This window comes from Danio rerio, chromosome 23, assembly GCF_052040795.2.
Source record: "Danio rerio strain M-AB ecotype USA chromosome 23, GRCz13ab, whole genome shotgun sequence".
Lineage (NCBI taxonomy): Eukaryota > Metazoa > Chordata > Actinopteri > Cypriniformes > Danionidae > Danio > Danio rerio.
The window spans coordinates 47,197,501-47,215,000 of NC_141043.1; the positions used below are offsets into that span (position 1 = coordinate 47,197,501).

Consider the following 17,500-nt stretch of genomic DNA (forward strand, 5'->3'; position numbering starts at 1 on the left):
TCCACAGATTAAAAAAAAAAATCCTATTTTATAATGCTGAGATGAACATGATGTTTATGGTCAGGTCATGTACCATGTGTGGCTCCGAGGAAGCCAGTTCTCTTTGCCGACCTTCTCGATGCAGAACTTCTGTGGTCCATTGCTCCCTGTGACAGACAAACATAATATGAGGGATGTAAACAAAAACAATGGTGCCGACGTATTTCCTGTTTTACATTTTTATTTTCTATAGCTTCCAAGAACCCAAAAAGAGCCACATATTGATCATGTTATGATAGCTGTTTTCACGTTAGGTTATTATTGAATTACTATGTTTGAACTGGTTACAGTTATGAAGTAGTTTAAACAGGAAATATTCATGGGTCAATGGCATCACCACATTGAAATGCTCTATAATAAAACTTCTTTACAGTATAAAATATATTAGTTTTTATGCAGTATGTGGATAAAAATCCACGAAAGACTCACCCATGAGGTCTGCGAATCCTCCGACAGGCAGACGGCAGGTGCCTGTGACGAACTGCAGGAGTCTCATACGCTTTTCATTGTCCATCTCCTTAATGAACTACAGAGAAAGAAGGAAACTTTTAACTTAAAGATCACCAATTTAAGCCATTCCTTGCTAAAAAATGTTGATATCAGAAAGCACCACAACAAACACCACTGCAGCCAGGCTGTAGACACAGTTTCCCACTGGGCTGATGTCGTTTTTGGGCCAGGCTAATCATCTTCTTGGGTGGCTAATACTAATGACCCAAGCATACTGAACCCAAGTTGCAGCGGGGAAACCGGAGCACCCAGAAGAAACCCACACCAACACAGAGAGAACATGCCAACTCCACACAGAAATGCCCACTGGTCCAGCCGGGACTCGATCCCTTCTTGCTGTAAGGCCACTGAGCTAAGCTCTTTTCACCATGATCCACACAAAGATTGTACATACAAAACTAATTCAGTCTCTTCCAGCAGGTGGCGCCTATATTAACATCATTACCTGCCAGAACCACATGATCTGTTTACTGGAGGAGGTGTAATGTCTGTAAATGGTGTTCCTCTGCCAGTCGTTCAGGTCGATTTCCTGCATCCCACACAACATCACCTACAACACACAAACACACATTAAATACTGCCAAGTCATCAACATCTGCCACTGGAAATGAGATTCACACCATATATACAGTCAAGCCGATAATTATTAACCCTAATTAATCTAGTTAAGCCTCTAAATGTCTCTTTAAGCTGAATACTAGTATCTTGAAGAATATTTAGTCTAATAATAGTTGCTGTCATCATGGCAAAGATAAAAGAAATCAGTGATTAGAAATGAGTTATTAAAACTATTATGATTTGAAAAACTTCTCTCCGTTAAACAGAAATTGGGAGAAAAAAAAATAAACAGGGGCGAATAATTCTGACTTCAACTGTATATAGACCTACAGATATCTATTCAAAAGTCAATGGATTTTTTTATATAACGGACTGATATTTAATAATGATTAAAGCAGGGGTGTCAATCTCCTTTTCGCTCAGGGGCCACATGGAGGAAAATCTATTCCTAAGTGGGCCGGATTAAACCGTACGTTTGACACCTCTGGATTAAAGGAACAGCATGTATTTTGGCCACTAGAGGGCGTATATTCACAACAAACAAAAGGCTCAACTAGGTTAATGATGTGAACTCGGCAAGTCATTGAACAACAGTGGTTTGTTCTGTAGACAATTGGAAAACTACATATTTCTAAAGATGGCTAATAATATTGAGCGTACAAAGTGATTACAAAGAATGTCAAACTAAACTAAATACGACTTTCTCTAGAAGAAAAATATAATAGAATATATAATTAATATAATAAAACAAATAAATAATCTAAAATAAATTTACTGTGAAAATGAAAAAAGAAATTAAAAAAAAAAATATTTCAAAGAAGGCTTTAACTATAAATCTCAATAGAGGAGATGAGACTATTGCAACTTCAGCTTCATGCTGACTTGTGATTTCAGTGTCCAGATATTTGTGAAACTTGTGTGACTTTTGTAGATTCTGTATCACCTCCAGTTCTTTGGCATCGAAATACTGCAGGTACTGCTGTGGAAGAACCTCGTTGAATCCCTCAAAGAAAGCTTGAGTTTGTTCCTCCACACCGCGAGACAGACGCCACTCTGCCACCAGCCTGAACACACACACACAAACACAAAACTTTGATTACTCCGTTTACAGTACATCAATTTTGCAGTAAATCTTGTTTCAATACCAAAACAAATGGCATTAAATACAAAAAAGTTCAATTATATATTGATTATTTAAGTCTAAAAGTAGTTACCATGCATAATATATTTAAACGCATAAACAAATATTGAAAAATAAATTAGAGCAGTTGGCGGTTCATTCCACAGTGGCCAGCCCTGATAAATCAGGGACTAAAGCAGAAGGTAAATGAATGAAGTAATTGGCGTTTTTAAAAATGTATTTTATTATATACACATTTACAAACACAACAAACATAAATATTTATAAAACTTCATTTTGAACTGAAAAATATTACTAACAAAACAAAATAATTATTATTTTAGACAATATTAATTATATTTAAATTCATAATATTATTATTATTATTGTGCTATTATTTATTTTATCATTAAGATCGAAATTAAAATTTATTAATACTGCAATTAATATAATTTATTAAACGTTTTTACACAAATACATGTTATTAAAATGTATGACATTTACTTTATTAAATACATCTACACATTAAAACATTATCAAAATACATAAAACCATTAATAAATCATTTACTAAATAAAAATGCATTGATTATTATTTAAGACAATATTAATATTATTCATATTTGTATTCATTGCTTCTTATTTTATTATATATTTAATAAATGTATCTATCAATCTTTGCCAATTAATAAAATACCATTATCAGGGGTATTATATTATATAGGGGACCTATTTTGCAATTTTTACAAGATGTAAAATAAGTCTCTGATGACTATACAGTGTGTGTGTAGTGAAGTTTCAGCTCAAAATACCACACAGATAATGTTCTTTACCTCTCTGAAACTGACCCTTTTAGGCTTTGGTCCTAATTGGGCGTTTTGGTGACTGTCGCTTTAAATTCAAATGAGATTGTGCTCTTTTCAAAAGAGGGCGGAGCTATGAATGCCTGTGTGTCAGCATAGTGGCAGATTCAAAAACAAGACTAAAGTCATATGCTAAGGAGGGAGAGATGGTTACTAGTGGGCGGGGCTTTCCTCCTCTGATGACACGTACAACTGGAGAATGTCAATCAAAGTGTTTCTGCAGACTGTTATGATCAAGTCTGATTACAAACAATACAATTAATACATTTTTACCATTAGAGGCTGGATATATTCACACACTGCTGATACACAACTGTGTTTAAACCCCTTATTAAAGTGAGTTTTGCTTAATAGGTCTCCTTTAAAGCATCAGGTTAACTGTGTTGCGAGTGTGTGCTGAATAATCATGGGTGTGTTTGCTGACCTAATATACTCCTCCTTATTCTCCTCGGTGACCTGAATGTTTCCTCCGTCCGGCTTCAGCTCGTGAGTCGACACTTCACCCAGAATCTCCTTATCCACCGAGAAAAACATCTCCAGGCCGCACTCCTCGATGTTATTATCCCTGAAACACACACGCAGACATGCTTTAAGAGGCTGAGCTGCAATTCAGATATCAGGAAGCTAGCGTACGATCACTTAACAAGCTAAAAAAAAAAAAAAAATAGTTTTACATGCATTTAAAGCATGTGTGAAGCATTCTTTTTAAAACTGGCAACAGATAAACAAGCTCAAATATGTAGAGAATATACGTTTCTGTAACAAATTGGGCAAAATTACTGATGTTATACATTTTTGGGTTTATAATAATAATAATAATAACAATAATAACAACAACAACAACAACAATAATAATAATAAATAATAATAATAACAAAACAGAAATAAAAATAACAACAACAACAATAATAATAATAATAAATAATAATAATAATAATAACAAAACAGAAATAAAAATAATAACAATAATGATAATAATAAATAATAATAATAATAATAATAATAATAATAACAAAACAGAAATAAAAATAATAACAATAATAATAATAATAATAATAATAATAATAAATAATAACAAAACAGAAATAAAAATAATAACAATAATAATAATAATAATAAATAATAATAATAATAATTTTATTATTATTATTAGTATAATTATAAAAAAATAATAATAAATAAATATAATAATAATATTTATTATTTTTAGTATTATTATTTTATAATTATACTAATAATAATAATAAAATTATTATTATTATTAATTATTATTATTATTTATTATTATTATTATTGTTATTATTTTTATTTCTGTTTTGTTATTATTATTATTATTATTATTATATTTATTATTTTTATTATTATTGTTATAAAAATGATACAAAATAATCATAATAATAATTACAATAATAATTTATTTGCAACACCGCTAATAAATATTCATGATTTGGAAACTGACTTGATCCAGATGAGCGAGTTGTAAAACTCCGGGTCGATGGACTCCAGGTCTTTGAGAGTCAGCGGCTTGTTCAGGATGCGCTTGTAGAACGGCAGAGAAAAGCCTGTGTCGATGAACTTCCCATGAAACAAAGCCTAGAGAAATCAGAGCCAGAGTCAGTGAATTTTGCGTTATTTAGTGCATTTATGCTTACATTACTAACCTCAACTTAATATGTAAAAAAATAAATAAAATTTTTTTTTTATAAATAATAATAATAATAATAATAATAATAATAATAATAATAATAATAATAATAATCGAGGGTGTCATGGTGGCGCAGTGGGTAGCACGATCGCCTCACAGCAAGAAGCCCACTGGTTTGAGCCCTGGCTCAGCAAGTTGTCATTTCAGTGTGGAGTTTGCATGTTCTCCCCGTGTGTACTCCGGTTTCCCCCACAAGTCCAAAGACATGCACTATGACACTATTACTACTTAAAGAGATATGTGTGTGAATAAGAGTGCTTGGATTATTCCCAGGGATGGGTTGCAGCTGGAAGGTTCATTCCACGGTGGCGACCCCAGAATAATCAAGGGACTAAGCCGAAAAGAAAATAGAGAATAATGAATGAATGAATGAGTAATACTCGGCGACGCAGTGGCCCAGTAGGTAGTGCTGTCGCCTCACCGCAAGAAGACTGCTGGGTTGCTGGTTTGATCCTCAGCTGGGTCAGTTGGCGTTTCTCTGAGGAGTTCGCATGTGTTCATGTGGGTTTCTTCCGGGTGCTCTGGTTTCCCCCACAGTCCAAACACATGCGGTGCAGGTGAGTTGGTTAGGCTAAACTTTCTCTAGTTTATGAGTGTGTGTGGATGTTTCTCAGAGATGGGTTGCGGCTGGAAGGGCATCTGCTGCGTAAAAACGTGCTGGACAAGTTGGCGGTTCATTCCACTGTGGCAACCCCGGATTAATAAAGGGACAAAGCCGACAAGAAAATGAATGAATGAATAAATGAATAATATTCTAAATAAATGTTCCGGTTAGAAAAATATGGAGCTTAAAATATGCCAAAACAATCTGAATTGTGTTCATTTTAACTATTAGCAACTGTAATAAAAAAAAAAAACATAACATTATATAATTTGAATATCTTAATATGAATAATCATCATTTAAGGCAGATTTTTGTACTTATTTTTAAAATTCAGATTTTTTTGTTCTGAATTCCTGCAGATATCCAGTTTTAAGTTTTCAAGATGAAGAAGTTCAGAATATCAAATTCAATTTTCTAAAATTCAGAGAGCGCAGAAAGTCGGACATTATGAAGCTTAAATTATGCCAAAACAATCTGAATTTGAATAAAGTTGTAATTTAACATAACTGAATAATACAAACTATTAAAAACTGCTTTGAATTTAAATACCTTAACTTGAATATTAAACATTTTACATTTAAGGTGACAACATTTTTTAAAGGTAGACTTTTATAGACATGTTTTCAAAAATTCAGATTTTTTTTTTCTGAATTCCTGCAGACATCCAGATTGTAGGAATACAGTTTCAAGATCTCAAGATGATCTTGAGATGATCAAAATTAAAATACAGAGAGCGCAGAAAGCAGGTCAATAGAGGAGAGAAGATGATCCCCGAGAAGTCAAATCAAGTATTATTCATTCATTTTCTTGTCGGCTTAGTCCATTTATTAATCCGTGGTCGACACAGCGGAATGAACCGCCAACTTATCCAGCAAGTTTTTACGCAGCGGATGCCCTACCAGCCGCAACCCATCTCTGGGAAACATCCACACACACATTCACACACACACTCATACACTATGGACAATTTAGCCTACCCAATTCACCTGTACCGCATGTCTTTGGACTGTGGGGGAAACCGGAGCACCCGGAGGAAACCCACGCGAAGGCAGGGAGAACATGCAAACTCCACACAGAAACGCCAACTGAGCCGAGGCTCGAACCAGCGACCTTCTTGCTGTGAGGCGACAGCACTACCTACAGCGCCACTGCCTCGCCCCGTCAATTCAAGTATTAACACAATTCAAATTCAGATTATTTTGGCATATTTTAAGCTCCATATTAAAAACTTGTTTTGGTCAAGCTTGTTTTTCCTTTCGAGCATCGCATCAGTGGAATTTAATACCACAATCTGTTATCTTCTGATGCAGCAATCTGTTATCAGTCTATCTTTTTAGGGATTTTTGACCTTTTATTGAGACAGGACAGTGGAGAACAGACAGGAAAGCATTGGGAGCAGAAAAAGGGGATTAGCATAGGACATCAAGCCGGAAACCGAACTCCGGTCGGCGTGAGCACCATGTCAGCCACTAGGCTATTGGCCAAGTATAATTTTAAGAAACAGCTTTTTAATAATCAACATTGTGAGAACTCATTCATTTTCTTGTCAGCTTAGTCCCTTTATTAATCCGGGGTCGCCACAGGGGAATGAACCGCCAACTTATCCAGCAAGTTTTTACGCAGCGGATGCCCTTCCAGCCGCAACCCATCTCTGGGAAACATCAACACACACATTCACACACACACTCATACACTACGGACAATTTAGCCTACCCAATTCACCTGTACCGCATGTTCTTGGACTATGGGGGAAACCGGAGCACCCGGAGGAAACCTACGTGAAGGCAGGAAGAACATGCAAACTCCACACAGAAACGCCAACTGAGCCGATGTTTGAACCAGCGACCCAGCGAGCTTCTTGCTGTAAGGCGACAGCACTACCTACTGCGCCACTGCAAATCGGGTCGTGAAACAGGAATCACTATTAAGATCAAACACCAGTTGGATTAAAATCTGACAATGACCAAATATGGCAAGAGCACATTACCATGGCGATGAAGCGACCAATGAACTTGAAGTATTTGAGGTGGTCGGGGTTGATATAGGAGGCGGGGTTTATCTGCAGACAGTAGTTGTCTTTCCCGGCGTATTCAAACAGGCAGTACATCGGGTTCAGGACCTCGTGGGACAGCAGGAAAAACCACTCTCTGAAACACAACATACACACAGGATATTTGAAAACAGAAATCACTCTCACTCTCTTTCTAAATATAAGTATATAAAATATATATGTAGACCGATCCATTGTCCGATCCATGACTCAAAAACAGTAATGTGATCTGAAGCATGAGATTTGCCATGCGTTACACCACTAACTACCGATATAAAGTTCATCATGATTCAATATGATAGTTTGTCAGCCTAGCCGTACTCAAGAATGGCTCATCGTGTCTTTATTTTCCAATAAATAAGAGTGAATCTGAGACTTGCCTGGCCACTCCTCCATAATCCAGTCCTTCTTCTCCAGGAAAGATGATCCAGAGCCTGCGCCGCAGATCCTGAGCGCTAAAACTCATGATCTGAAGGAAAAAAACACCATAATAACATCATTTCACAGCTCAGGAGACATCTATAGGCTACCCCAATCAATGATCTCCATAAAAAAATCATTTAAACACTTTTAAATGCTAGAGCTACTCATAAATAATGCAGTATTAAAATAGTGATGGTTAATTGTGGAGTGTGACTGCAGTACCTGCTGGAAGGAGTCCTCAAAGAGAGTTTTGCGGCTGACGTTGATCTTTATGTGCTGCGGCATCGATAATTGCTATGATAAAAAAAGGTAAAAATAAAAACAAAACAGCAATTTTTGTTAAAAAGATGACGAATCCAAAAAAAACAAAATGTTAGAATATAAATTTTAGAAAAAAATGATATTAATCTGGTTTATTATAGTCAATTAAAACCATTTTTCATACTTTAAAATAGTTTATTAAATGAATAAAGAAATTATAACAATAAATACATTTAAAAATACATTTAAAATAAAATAAAATGACTTAATACAGAACTAACTTAAAAAATAAAAGTAAAAAAATACAAATTATTAAATAAAAAAATAATTAACAAAATGAAGAGCATTTTTTGTAAAAAAAAAATTATAGGCAATTAAAACTATTTATGATACTCTAAAAAATTTTTTTTAATAAATAAAAAATAAATTATATTAAAACAAACAAATAAAAAAATAATTAATTAAAATAATAAATAAAAAAAGTAGAAAGAAAATAAATAAATAACATTTAATTACTTAATTAATAAATGAAACAGCCTTTTTTATTACAAAGATCATTTGAATAATACTCGTAAAAGGTGCAATAATAATTATTGTGCCAAAAGTAATATTTTTCAGGTTTATTAAAGTCACTTAAAACCATTTTTGATCCTCTAAAAAAATAAATAAATGAAAAAAAGTTAAATTAAAACAAATAAATAAAAAATAAATTAATTAATATAAATCTAATAAATAAATAAAATAATAACAAATATGTATTAATAAATAAATTAAATAACAAACTCCTATTTCAGCTAGTAGATAAAGTCAAAATACACACAAACAAAAATACTAACATTTTAAAAGTTAAAGAAAAAAAGATTAAAGATTTTAAAAAAAGATTGTTATTAAATAAAATGGCATCCATCTCATATTACTTTGTACACTAATCTGACCAACTTCAATTATTTGGTCAATTATACTTGTTTAAAACATCAGAGAATTAATCTATAGATATTAACAGACACAACCTGATAAAACTGAAGGAAAGGCTCACCTGACACCAGAATCTGAAGTACTGAACTTTGGCTTTGAAGTCTCGTACATATGTGATCTGAGGACCGTTCTCACTGAAGAGAAGAGAAGAGACAAATCATTCATAACACAAGCAAAATCCTTTATACTGAGCAGGATTACCAAAGATATGACATTTTATGTGACTACACTTGATGCTGTAGTGTATATTTAAAGAGATATGACAGAAAACTGTTTAATCTTTGTCTCGCGTTGCACAGGAATATTTGTGGGAACAGGCAAAAATACATAGTATGGATCAACATTTTTCTTTTATGCAAAAAAAAAAAATCAATAAAATATCAAATAAAAATCATGTTTCATGAAGATATACTGTGTGTTTCATACAGTAAACAGGCCAAAACTTAAGCTTCGATTAGTAATGTGACTTGCTAAGAACATACTATTTTTAGAGATGCATTGAAATGAAAATTATGGGCCGTACGTTTTTTTATAATTGACTTAACTCAAATATTCAAATGCTTTATCATGTTTTATCTGTTTTATCTCAGCCAAAAATGTCTAATCCCCATAAATAAACCATGCATTAATTTTTCAGAATTAAATGAAGTATGCTTATGACAGGTTTAGTGATCCAAGGTGACATGTCTTGAGTTTTGTTGTCTGTGCCATAATTTAAAGGCACAGTACGTAATTTTAGCCACTAGAGGGCATGCATTCACTTCAAGCAATGGAGTATTTTGATGACAGCGTGATTAAATGTGGAGTCATGAGAGTTGTGGAGTTCATTACATCCTATTTTATTATGCCACAGTCCAAATCTTTATAGGATTCTGTTACAATGCTGCCCTGTGCGGTCTAATAAAACACAAAACATATTAGAGCATAGGTTTCAAAGTGAATTCCTGTAGGGCTGCAGCTCTGCACAGTTTTGCTCCAACCCTAGTCAAACACAACTGAAACAACTAATCAAGGTGCTCACTGCGTTTGGGTCAGGGTTGAAGCAAAACTGCGGCCCTCCAGGAATTGACTTTGAAAGCCATGTATTAGTGTCCCTGTTTTCTAGGAAACCACCCCAGAAAATGAGGGTGTGAGATGTCATTAGCATGAATACACACCACACACTCCTTCTCACTAGCTAATACTGCTTATTTTTCAGGATATTAACATTCTTCCACACATCTGAGAATACAAATCCATAATTCAGCAAATATATAACAGCACTAGGGCGAGGCAGCCTAGAAGGTCGCTGGTTCGAACCTCGGCTCAGTTGGTGTTTGTGTGTGGAGTTTGCATGTTCTCCCCTGCCTTCGCGTGGGTTTGCTCCGGGTGCTCCGGTTTCCCCCACAGTCCAAAGACTGTCAGGTGAATTGAGTAGGCTAAATTGTCCGTAGTGTATGTGTGGATGTTTCCCAGAGATGGGTTGCGGCTGGAAGGGCATCCGCTGCGTAAAAACTTGCTGGATAGGTTGGCGGTTCATTCCGCTGTGGCGACCCCGGATTAATAAAAGGACTAAGCCGACAAGAAAATGAATGAATGAATGAATAACAACGATAGTGGCTCTTTTGATATCTTACATATTGTGTCTTTAAAGTCAAATAACTGTGAATCACTTTAGTAAATTCCTGTAATAATTCGGAAAATTCCTCTAATGATAATGATACGCTAATTTACCATGGTGAAAACACCCTGCTAAAAGTCTTTAATGTAGACAGGGTGCTTCGATTGTGCCGCTGATGAATGGTAACACTGCGTACAGATGCTTGTTTGTTGACACGTCTCACATTCTGACCTACAACCTCACGTCACATCTTGAAATACATTTCATGTAGATCAGGAGACGCATTGGAGAGGTGTGTTTGTGTTCTCCATGCTGAGTCACCATCAGAGATCACAATACAACCAGTTTGACAGAAACCTGTTTTTCCTGTTCTGCATCTGACATCTGATGAACGCACACTGTCCCGTCTGAAAGAGAGCTTTGTGCATCTCCAAGCCCAATCACATTAGCATGCAGTGCGAATCCACTCAAGGTCAAAACTATGATCCATGCATAACGAATTCATGAGTGTCAGATTCAGTGATAAGTGATTTGATGATCAATAAGTGGAAAGGAGATAAAGCAGATTTGTTGACGTAATACTGCAACCATGACTGCGTGCACTGCAACAATATAAAAATGCGACCACAAAGCTAACATCATACTGCAGCTATGCAGCTAACATCATTATGTGACCACAGAACTAATTCATTTATTAAAATAAAACTAACAAATTAAAATCTTAACTTAAAATATAAAAAATAAACAAATAAAAATTATTCATCAATAAATAAACAAACAGCATTTTTTGTTAAAAAGACAACTTGAAGAATACTTAAAAGAGCGATAATTAAATAGTCAACTGTAATATTCATTAGATTTTTTATAGTCAACTAAAACCATTTTTGATACTATATAATAAATAGCTAATAAATAAAAAAATAATAATAACAAATAATAAAAAAAAATTCTTAAAATAATACTAAGAAATAATACTCTTAAATAAATAGCTTATAAAATTTTATCATATAAAATTATAATAAAAATTTATGAAAAAATAAATAAAATAAAACTAATAAATAAAAAATTAAGCAAAAATATAAAAATAAACAAATAAAAATAAATAAATAAATAAATAAAAACATTTTTTGTCAAAAAGACGATTTAAAGAATACCTTAAAAAGAGCGATAATAATTATTTAGTCAATAGTTGTATACTTCAGATTTATTACAGTCAACAAAAAACATTTTTGATACTATAAAATAAATAGCTTATAAATAAATATAAAGAAATAAAAATAACAAATAATAATTTAAATAACAATATATATAAATTTATTTAAATAAAACTAAGAAATAATACTCTAAAATAAATAGCTTATAAATGTAATGAATAAATAATACAAAATAAGTAAAATTAAAACAAAAAATGTTTTAATTATATAAAACTAATAAATAAAAAAATAAGTAAAAATAAACAAATAAAAATTCATTAATAAATAAATAAATAAATAAAAAGCATTTTTTGTTAAAAAGATGTTTTGAAGAATACTTAAAAAGAGCAATTATAATCATTTAATCAATAGTAATATTCTTCAGGTTTATTATATTCAACTAAAACCATTTTTAATACTATTAAATAATTAGCTTATAAATAAATACATACATAAATATAAATAAATAAATAAAAAGAACAAATAATAATTTAAATAAAAAAATTATAAATTATTTAAAATAAAACTAAGAAATAATACTCTAAAATAAATAGCTTATAAAATTTAATGCATAAATAAATCATAAAAAAGAAGTACAATAAAACAAAATTATTAAATAAAAAACAAAATAAAAAATAAAAAGTCAAAATATATAAATAAACTAATAAAAATTAATTAAAAAACAACTAAATAAAAAGCTTTTTTGTTTAAAAAAAAAGATGACTTGAATACTTGAAAAAAAGAGCGAAAACAATTATTTAATCAATAATAATATTCTTCAGGTTTATTATAGTCAGTTAATTGGCAGTGCAGCCATACTGCAGCCATGCAGCTAACATCATTATGTGACCACAGAGCTAATGTCATTATGCGACTGTGCAACTATCCTCAAAACGTTCCCATGCAGCTAAAATCCTAATGCTATGAGCTCCACCTCTGTAAATGAGCGAGTAAGTGGATGTGTTTGCACTCACAGGGAGGATTTTCCAGTGCGCGGGTCGATATAAGTAGTGGTTCTGCGGTTGTGATCTACAAAGTAAGGGATGCCATCGACCGTGAACCTCATCTCCCATCCTTCAGGCAGAGGCTTCTCATTAAGCAGACTGCAGGACACACAAACAGCAACATGAGCACGGTTTAATAAACGATTCATGAATAAAACAGTTCATGAAAATATTCTTTAGAGAGTGTTTTCAAGAAATATCTTAAAGCTAAAAGTAGCTCCTATCTGGAAACTCTTGAAAATAATGCCCTGCGTTTTTGCTTTAAGAGTATTAAGAGTATTTCACAAAGTGTTTAGGTGCTAAAACTAGCTGCTGAATCAGTGAAACATTAGGTCAGAAAGGTGGATGTGCACATTGAGACGCTGGGATATCGATGGTTCACATGAGTCGTTCATAACGGAGATTCATTCACAAACGAATCGCTCCCTCCGTTAGAATTAGAAGTGAAAGCAGGAGAGGAGGTGTGATTCAGGACATGGATTAGATCCATTTTAACAGGGAGGGAAATAACTCTTTTCCTTTGTCGGCAATGCTCCTGCAGACACTATCCATCGATGTAGAAAAGTGATGTAAAATTACAGTTTTCATAATTTAAAACGATATTTGCATACTGACCACCCGATCATAGATATAGGTGTATATCTCTGGCTCTGGATGGCCTGTCCTCTACTGCACCTTGGTCCCACATTCACTTCAAAAGAGCGCTACCCTGTACCAAAATGGCGGCTCTATTGATGCTTTCCTTCTAATAGACAACAATCTAATGTAAATCTAATGTAAATATCTATGGTTGAGCTCAAGTGCATCAAATAAAAAGCAAATGAAAAGGGGGCGGGGCATGTCAGACACTAGGGAGCATTTGATTGGCCAGGAGATTTGTTAAAGGGTCACGAAACACCAAAACACATGTGTTGAGCTGTTGACAGTCGTATATGTGTCCCACACTGCTAAAAACACTATTAGGACACCTATATTTCACTAAAAAATGTAAATTGGTTGTTTTTGCGTTATTTCAAGCAAATTCGTACTTCCGGTTTGAAACGAATTTTTGAAGCTGCGTCACGGTCATGACATAATAGCGTGTATTCCAGCGTGCAGACTGGACGTCTGTGCCAGAGTGTGTCTTATTACGTCTTACAGTGTGCTGCATTAATGCATGAGTAAGGCTTGGTTCAAACCAATCAGCGCGCTCTATTGTGCAACTTCATTAATATTCATTACTGTCACAGTGTTTAGACGACAGAGACGCCACGTTGTGTTGGCAAAACAAGCGTGAAGTTTTGCTTTTATAGTTTGCTGCAGTTAAGTTTTGTTTTCATTTTCTCTCTGTGAGAGCTCAGCTGGAGTCACGTGTGGATTAACAGTGTACGCGACGCTCGACAACAATAACTTACGTGTCTAAGGAGGATTATTGTTTACCTGAGAGCTGTTCTCATCTGCAAACGCTGAGATCCGGATTCGCTTGTAGTCTCCTCTTAATAAAGACGCGGCTCTAGTTGCTGGTGATTGTCCTGTCTCTACAGATTTGGTAAGTGAGCGATCAGTGCTCTTTGTTTACTCAGTTTGTTCGTATCGAACTAAGTTAACTATTGCACCGAGTGTAAACATGTTAGCACCACAACCAAACTTTTTTTGTGACCGGAATAACACACGCGGCTTTCTGACACTACCTGCTGTGTGCATCTAAGTTTCCGGGAAATGCAGAGGTTTTTTTTTCTCTCATTCGCCGTGCGGTATCAAACATTGCATGAAAAATACACGCTTAGAGCAGCTCCTCGAATCAAATATCACGTTTGTCGCGAGGGACATGAATGAATTCTCTGAATGAAAGAGCCAAACTGCAGTTAAAGTCCAACATTTAATAATTTGGCAAATAATTCGACTACAGATGTCCATGTAGGTTAAACACCATCACTTTCTCCTGTGTGTTTGTGTGTATTTTGACTCTGAAACTCGCGCGTGCCCAAATAGACACTCCCACACCCTCCCACTTTAGTTCCTCCGACACTCCCCCCTAAACAGAACTGGACACGCCCACTTTTCTGACTTTTTCCAAAGTAGAGGTGTGAAAACACCCTGCTGAAACGAGGGGCTTTCATGGCCCTTTAAGGCCCCGTTTACACTAGTGCGTTTTAGTTTTAAAACGGCGTTGTAGAATGAAAACGATCCGCGTCCACACTCGCGTTTTACCCAGCGTTTCTGAACAGCTCTCCGTCCACACCAAAACGCTGAAAACGCACATCACGTGACAACACAGACACACTCTCGAGCAAGCGCTCCAGCATTTCTACCCAGATGAGAGCTCTGCTTGTCGGACTGCTCATCAAGCATCTCCCGCTGGATCTAATCTCACTATATTTGCTAAACGTGATATTTCATTCATGTTGTTGTCTTTATCTAACGACATATTCCCTGACTTTGGTCATTGGAATCTAATAAGTTACTTGTTCACGGGTAACTTGTTTTGCTTAAGCGCAAAGATAAGTTAATGATTAATCCAGGTACATTGACTGATCGCTTGCCTTTATTTCCCACAATGTATAAACTTATTGTATGTTATACTTTTATAATTATCGATTATTAAAACTGATATTCAGCAGAAGAGAGGGTGTGTTTCGTATTTTCACTGAAATTGAAAGGAGGCAGTTGTTATCGGCTCCGTTTTGTTATAAATATCCACACAGTGAAGATGACGCTCATATATGCAGCACGACGCCTCAACATTTCTGCTGTCTGTTAAGTTGCTAATATTAAAAAGAAAATAGGCAGTTCCTTAAATCATGTTTACATTTTATTATTGAGAAAGTGAAACAACGTAGCCAAGGTGATGTGAATGAATTTATAAAGTACACTGTTCCCTGTGAAGATTTACCCGTGTCCTCGGTATGTTTTCCATATCAAACTGAGAAGAAGAGACTGCAGCCTTGATCAAACTTGCGAAGTCTTAACTTACAAGAAGAGGATGCGAGACTGAACTGTGTGTGGGCTACTTAATATTGAGGAAAAGCCTCGAGAACTCCGGCGTAGTGTGGACGGATGGCGTAACCGTAGCAAAACTTATGCGTTTTCAAACTAAAACGCATTAGTGTAAACGGGGTCTAAGAAACTGAAGTATGAAGAAAAAAAATCACCGATCCATTAAGGCTGAAGTGACAAACTGCAAGCTTACAATGTTGATATTAGATTTATATCTTGTAAATGTGAATTGTATCACTGTTTTGAAGCACACTATATCCATAAGACTAAAATTCTGATGCTAACATCTTAAAAAACAGTATTTTAATTTCACGGGACCTTTAAAAACTCTTACTCATCTCAAATATCTACTATGGTAGTGTAGTTTATTGCTAAGAAAACAATCATCAATGCTGTCCATCGATGTAGAAAAGTGATGTAAAATTATAATTTTCATAGATCAAGAAAAAAATTTGCATACTGGCCATCGGAAAAACTCCCAATCATAAATTTATGTATATATCTCTGGCTCTGGATGGCCTGTCCTCTACTGCACCTGGATCCCACATTCAATTCAAAGGAGCGCTACCCTGTACCAAAATGGCGGCTCTATTGGCGCATTCCTTCCAATAGACAACAATAGCGTAGGCGACATCTAATGTAAATATCTATAACTGAGCATCAAATGAAATGAAGAAGAAAGGGGTGGGGCATGTCAGACACTAGAAAGGATTTAATTGGTCAGAAGATTTGATAAGAAGCTGAAGTATGAGGTGTTGGCAAAAAAATTATTGATCCACTTAGGCAAAAGTGGCAAACTGCAAGCTTTAGATGTTTCTATCAGATTTATATCTTGTAAATGTGAATTCTGTCACTGTTTTGGACTAAAATACTGATATTAACATCTTAAATGCATTATTTTAATTTCACGGGACCTTTAAAAACTCTTACTCATCTTAAATATCAACTATGGTCATGTAGTTTATTGCTTTAGAAACAATCATTAATACTGTGCAGTAATATTGAGGAAGAAGAAGATGAAAGTCAGACCCTTGAGTTCGCGGATCCTCCCACTGTGTGGATCTGGTCGGGTGATGAACAAAATAAACTCTGCCATTGGAGTCTGTTCTCTTCTCTGAGAGCCAAACAGAAGGAGAAATCATGGAGATTAAACACAGCAAACACTTCCTCAAACAAAGCAGCTATTTCCAGCACCGGAGCTATTTTCTCCAGCTGGTTTAGCCTGATCCAGCCGCTCTCGTTTGTTAAAGTGGGACATTGAAGGATGCGGTGGCTAATTTTAGTGCTGCTTCACAGGTGCAGATAATGAGGTTAGCAGAACAATACAAAATACCTGCTGGTCCGGTATCTTATAAAAGAGAGCATGGGTTTGTCTGCTGGTTATGAAGGGAATGTTTCTCTCACCCCAGCCGTGCGGCAGTGGACCCAGCGGATCAAACTCCTTATTCTGGGTGGCTGAAGCCTGATCCTGGAGCTGCACAGCAACACACACAGCAAAACAAATACAAATAGATTTAGAAATGTGATATTTTGCTCGTGATTCATTGATTCATTTACATTTTTAACATATAATATTTACAGATTATTGATCTACATATATTTTTAAATAAATAAATAAAT

At 34.6% G+C, this 17,500-nt stretch overlaps 1 protein-coding gene across 7 annotated transcripts in view; it reads right to left on the reverse strand.

Annotated features, from left to right (window-relative positions):
• itchb (itchy E3 ubiquitin protein ligase b) overlaps positions 1-17,500 on the reverse strand; it is an 85,590-nt gene that overhangs the window by 27,077 nt on the left and 41,013 nt on the right. For 5 of the 7 annotated variants that reach the window (XR_015522562.1, XR_015522561.1, XM_087304970.1 and 2 more), the window contains 13 exon segments: positions 17,285-17,354; positions 16,910-16,994; positions 12,875-13,003; positions 9,169-9,241; positions 8,094-8,165; positions 7,829-7,917; positions 7,386-7,545; positions 4,549-4,682; positions 3,514-3,654; positions 2,051-2,171; positions 995-1,099; positions 469-565; positions 74-146 (listed from right to left, as the gene is read on the reverse strand). Coding sequence is in view for 3 of the 7 variants with exons in the window: in XM_087304970.1 (XP_087161096.1) it covers positions 74-146; positions 469-565; positions 995-1,099; positions 2,051-2,171; positions 3,514-3,654; positions 4,549-4,682; positions 7,386-7,545; positions 7,829-7,917; positions 8,094-8,165; positions 9,169-9,241; positions 12,875-13,003; positions 16,910-16,994; positions 17,285-17,354 (1,349 nt within the window). In the remaining 4 variants the exon portion in view is untranslated. 7 annotated transcript variants of the gene reach the window in all.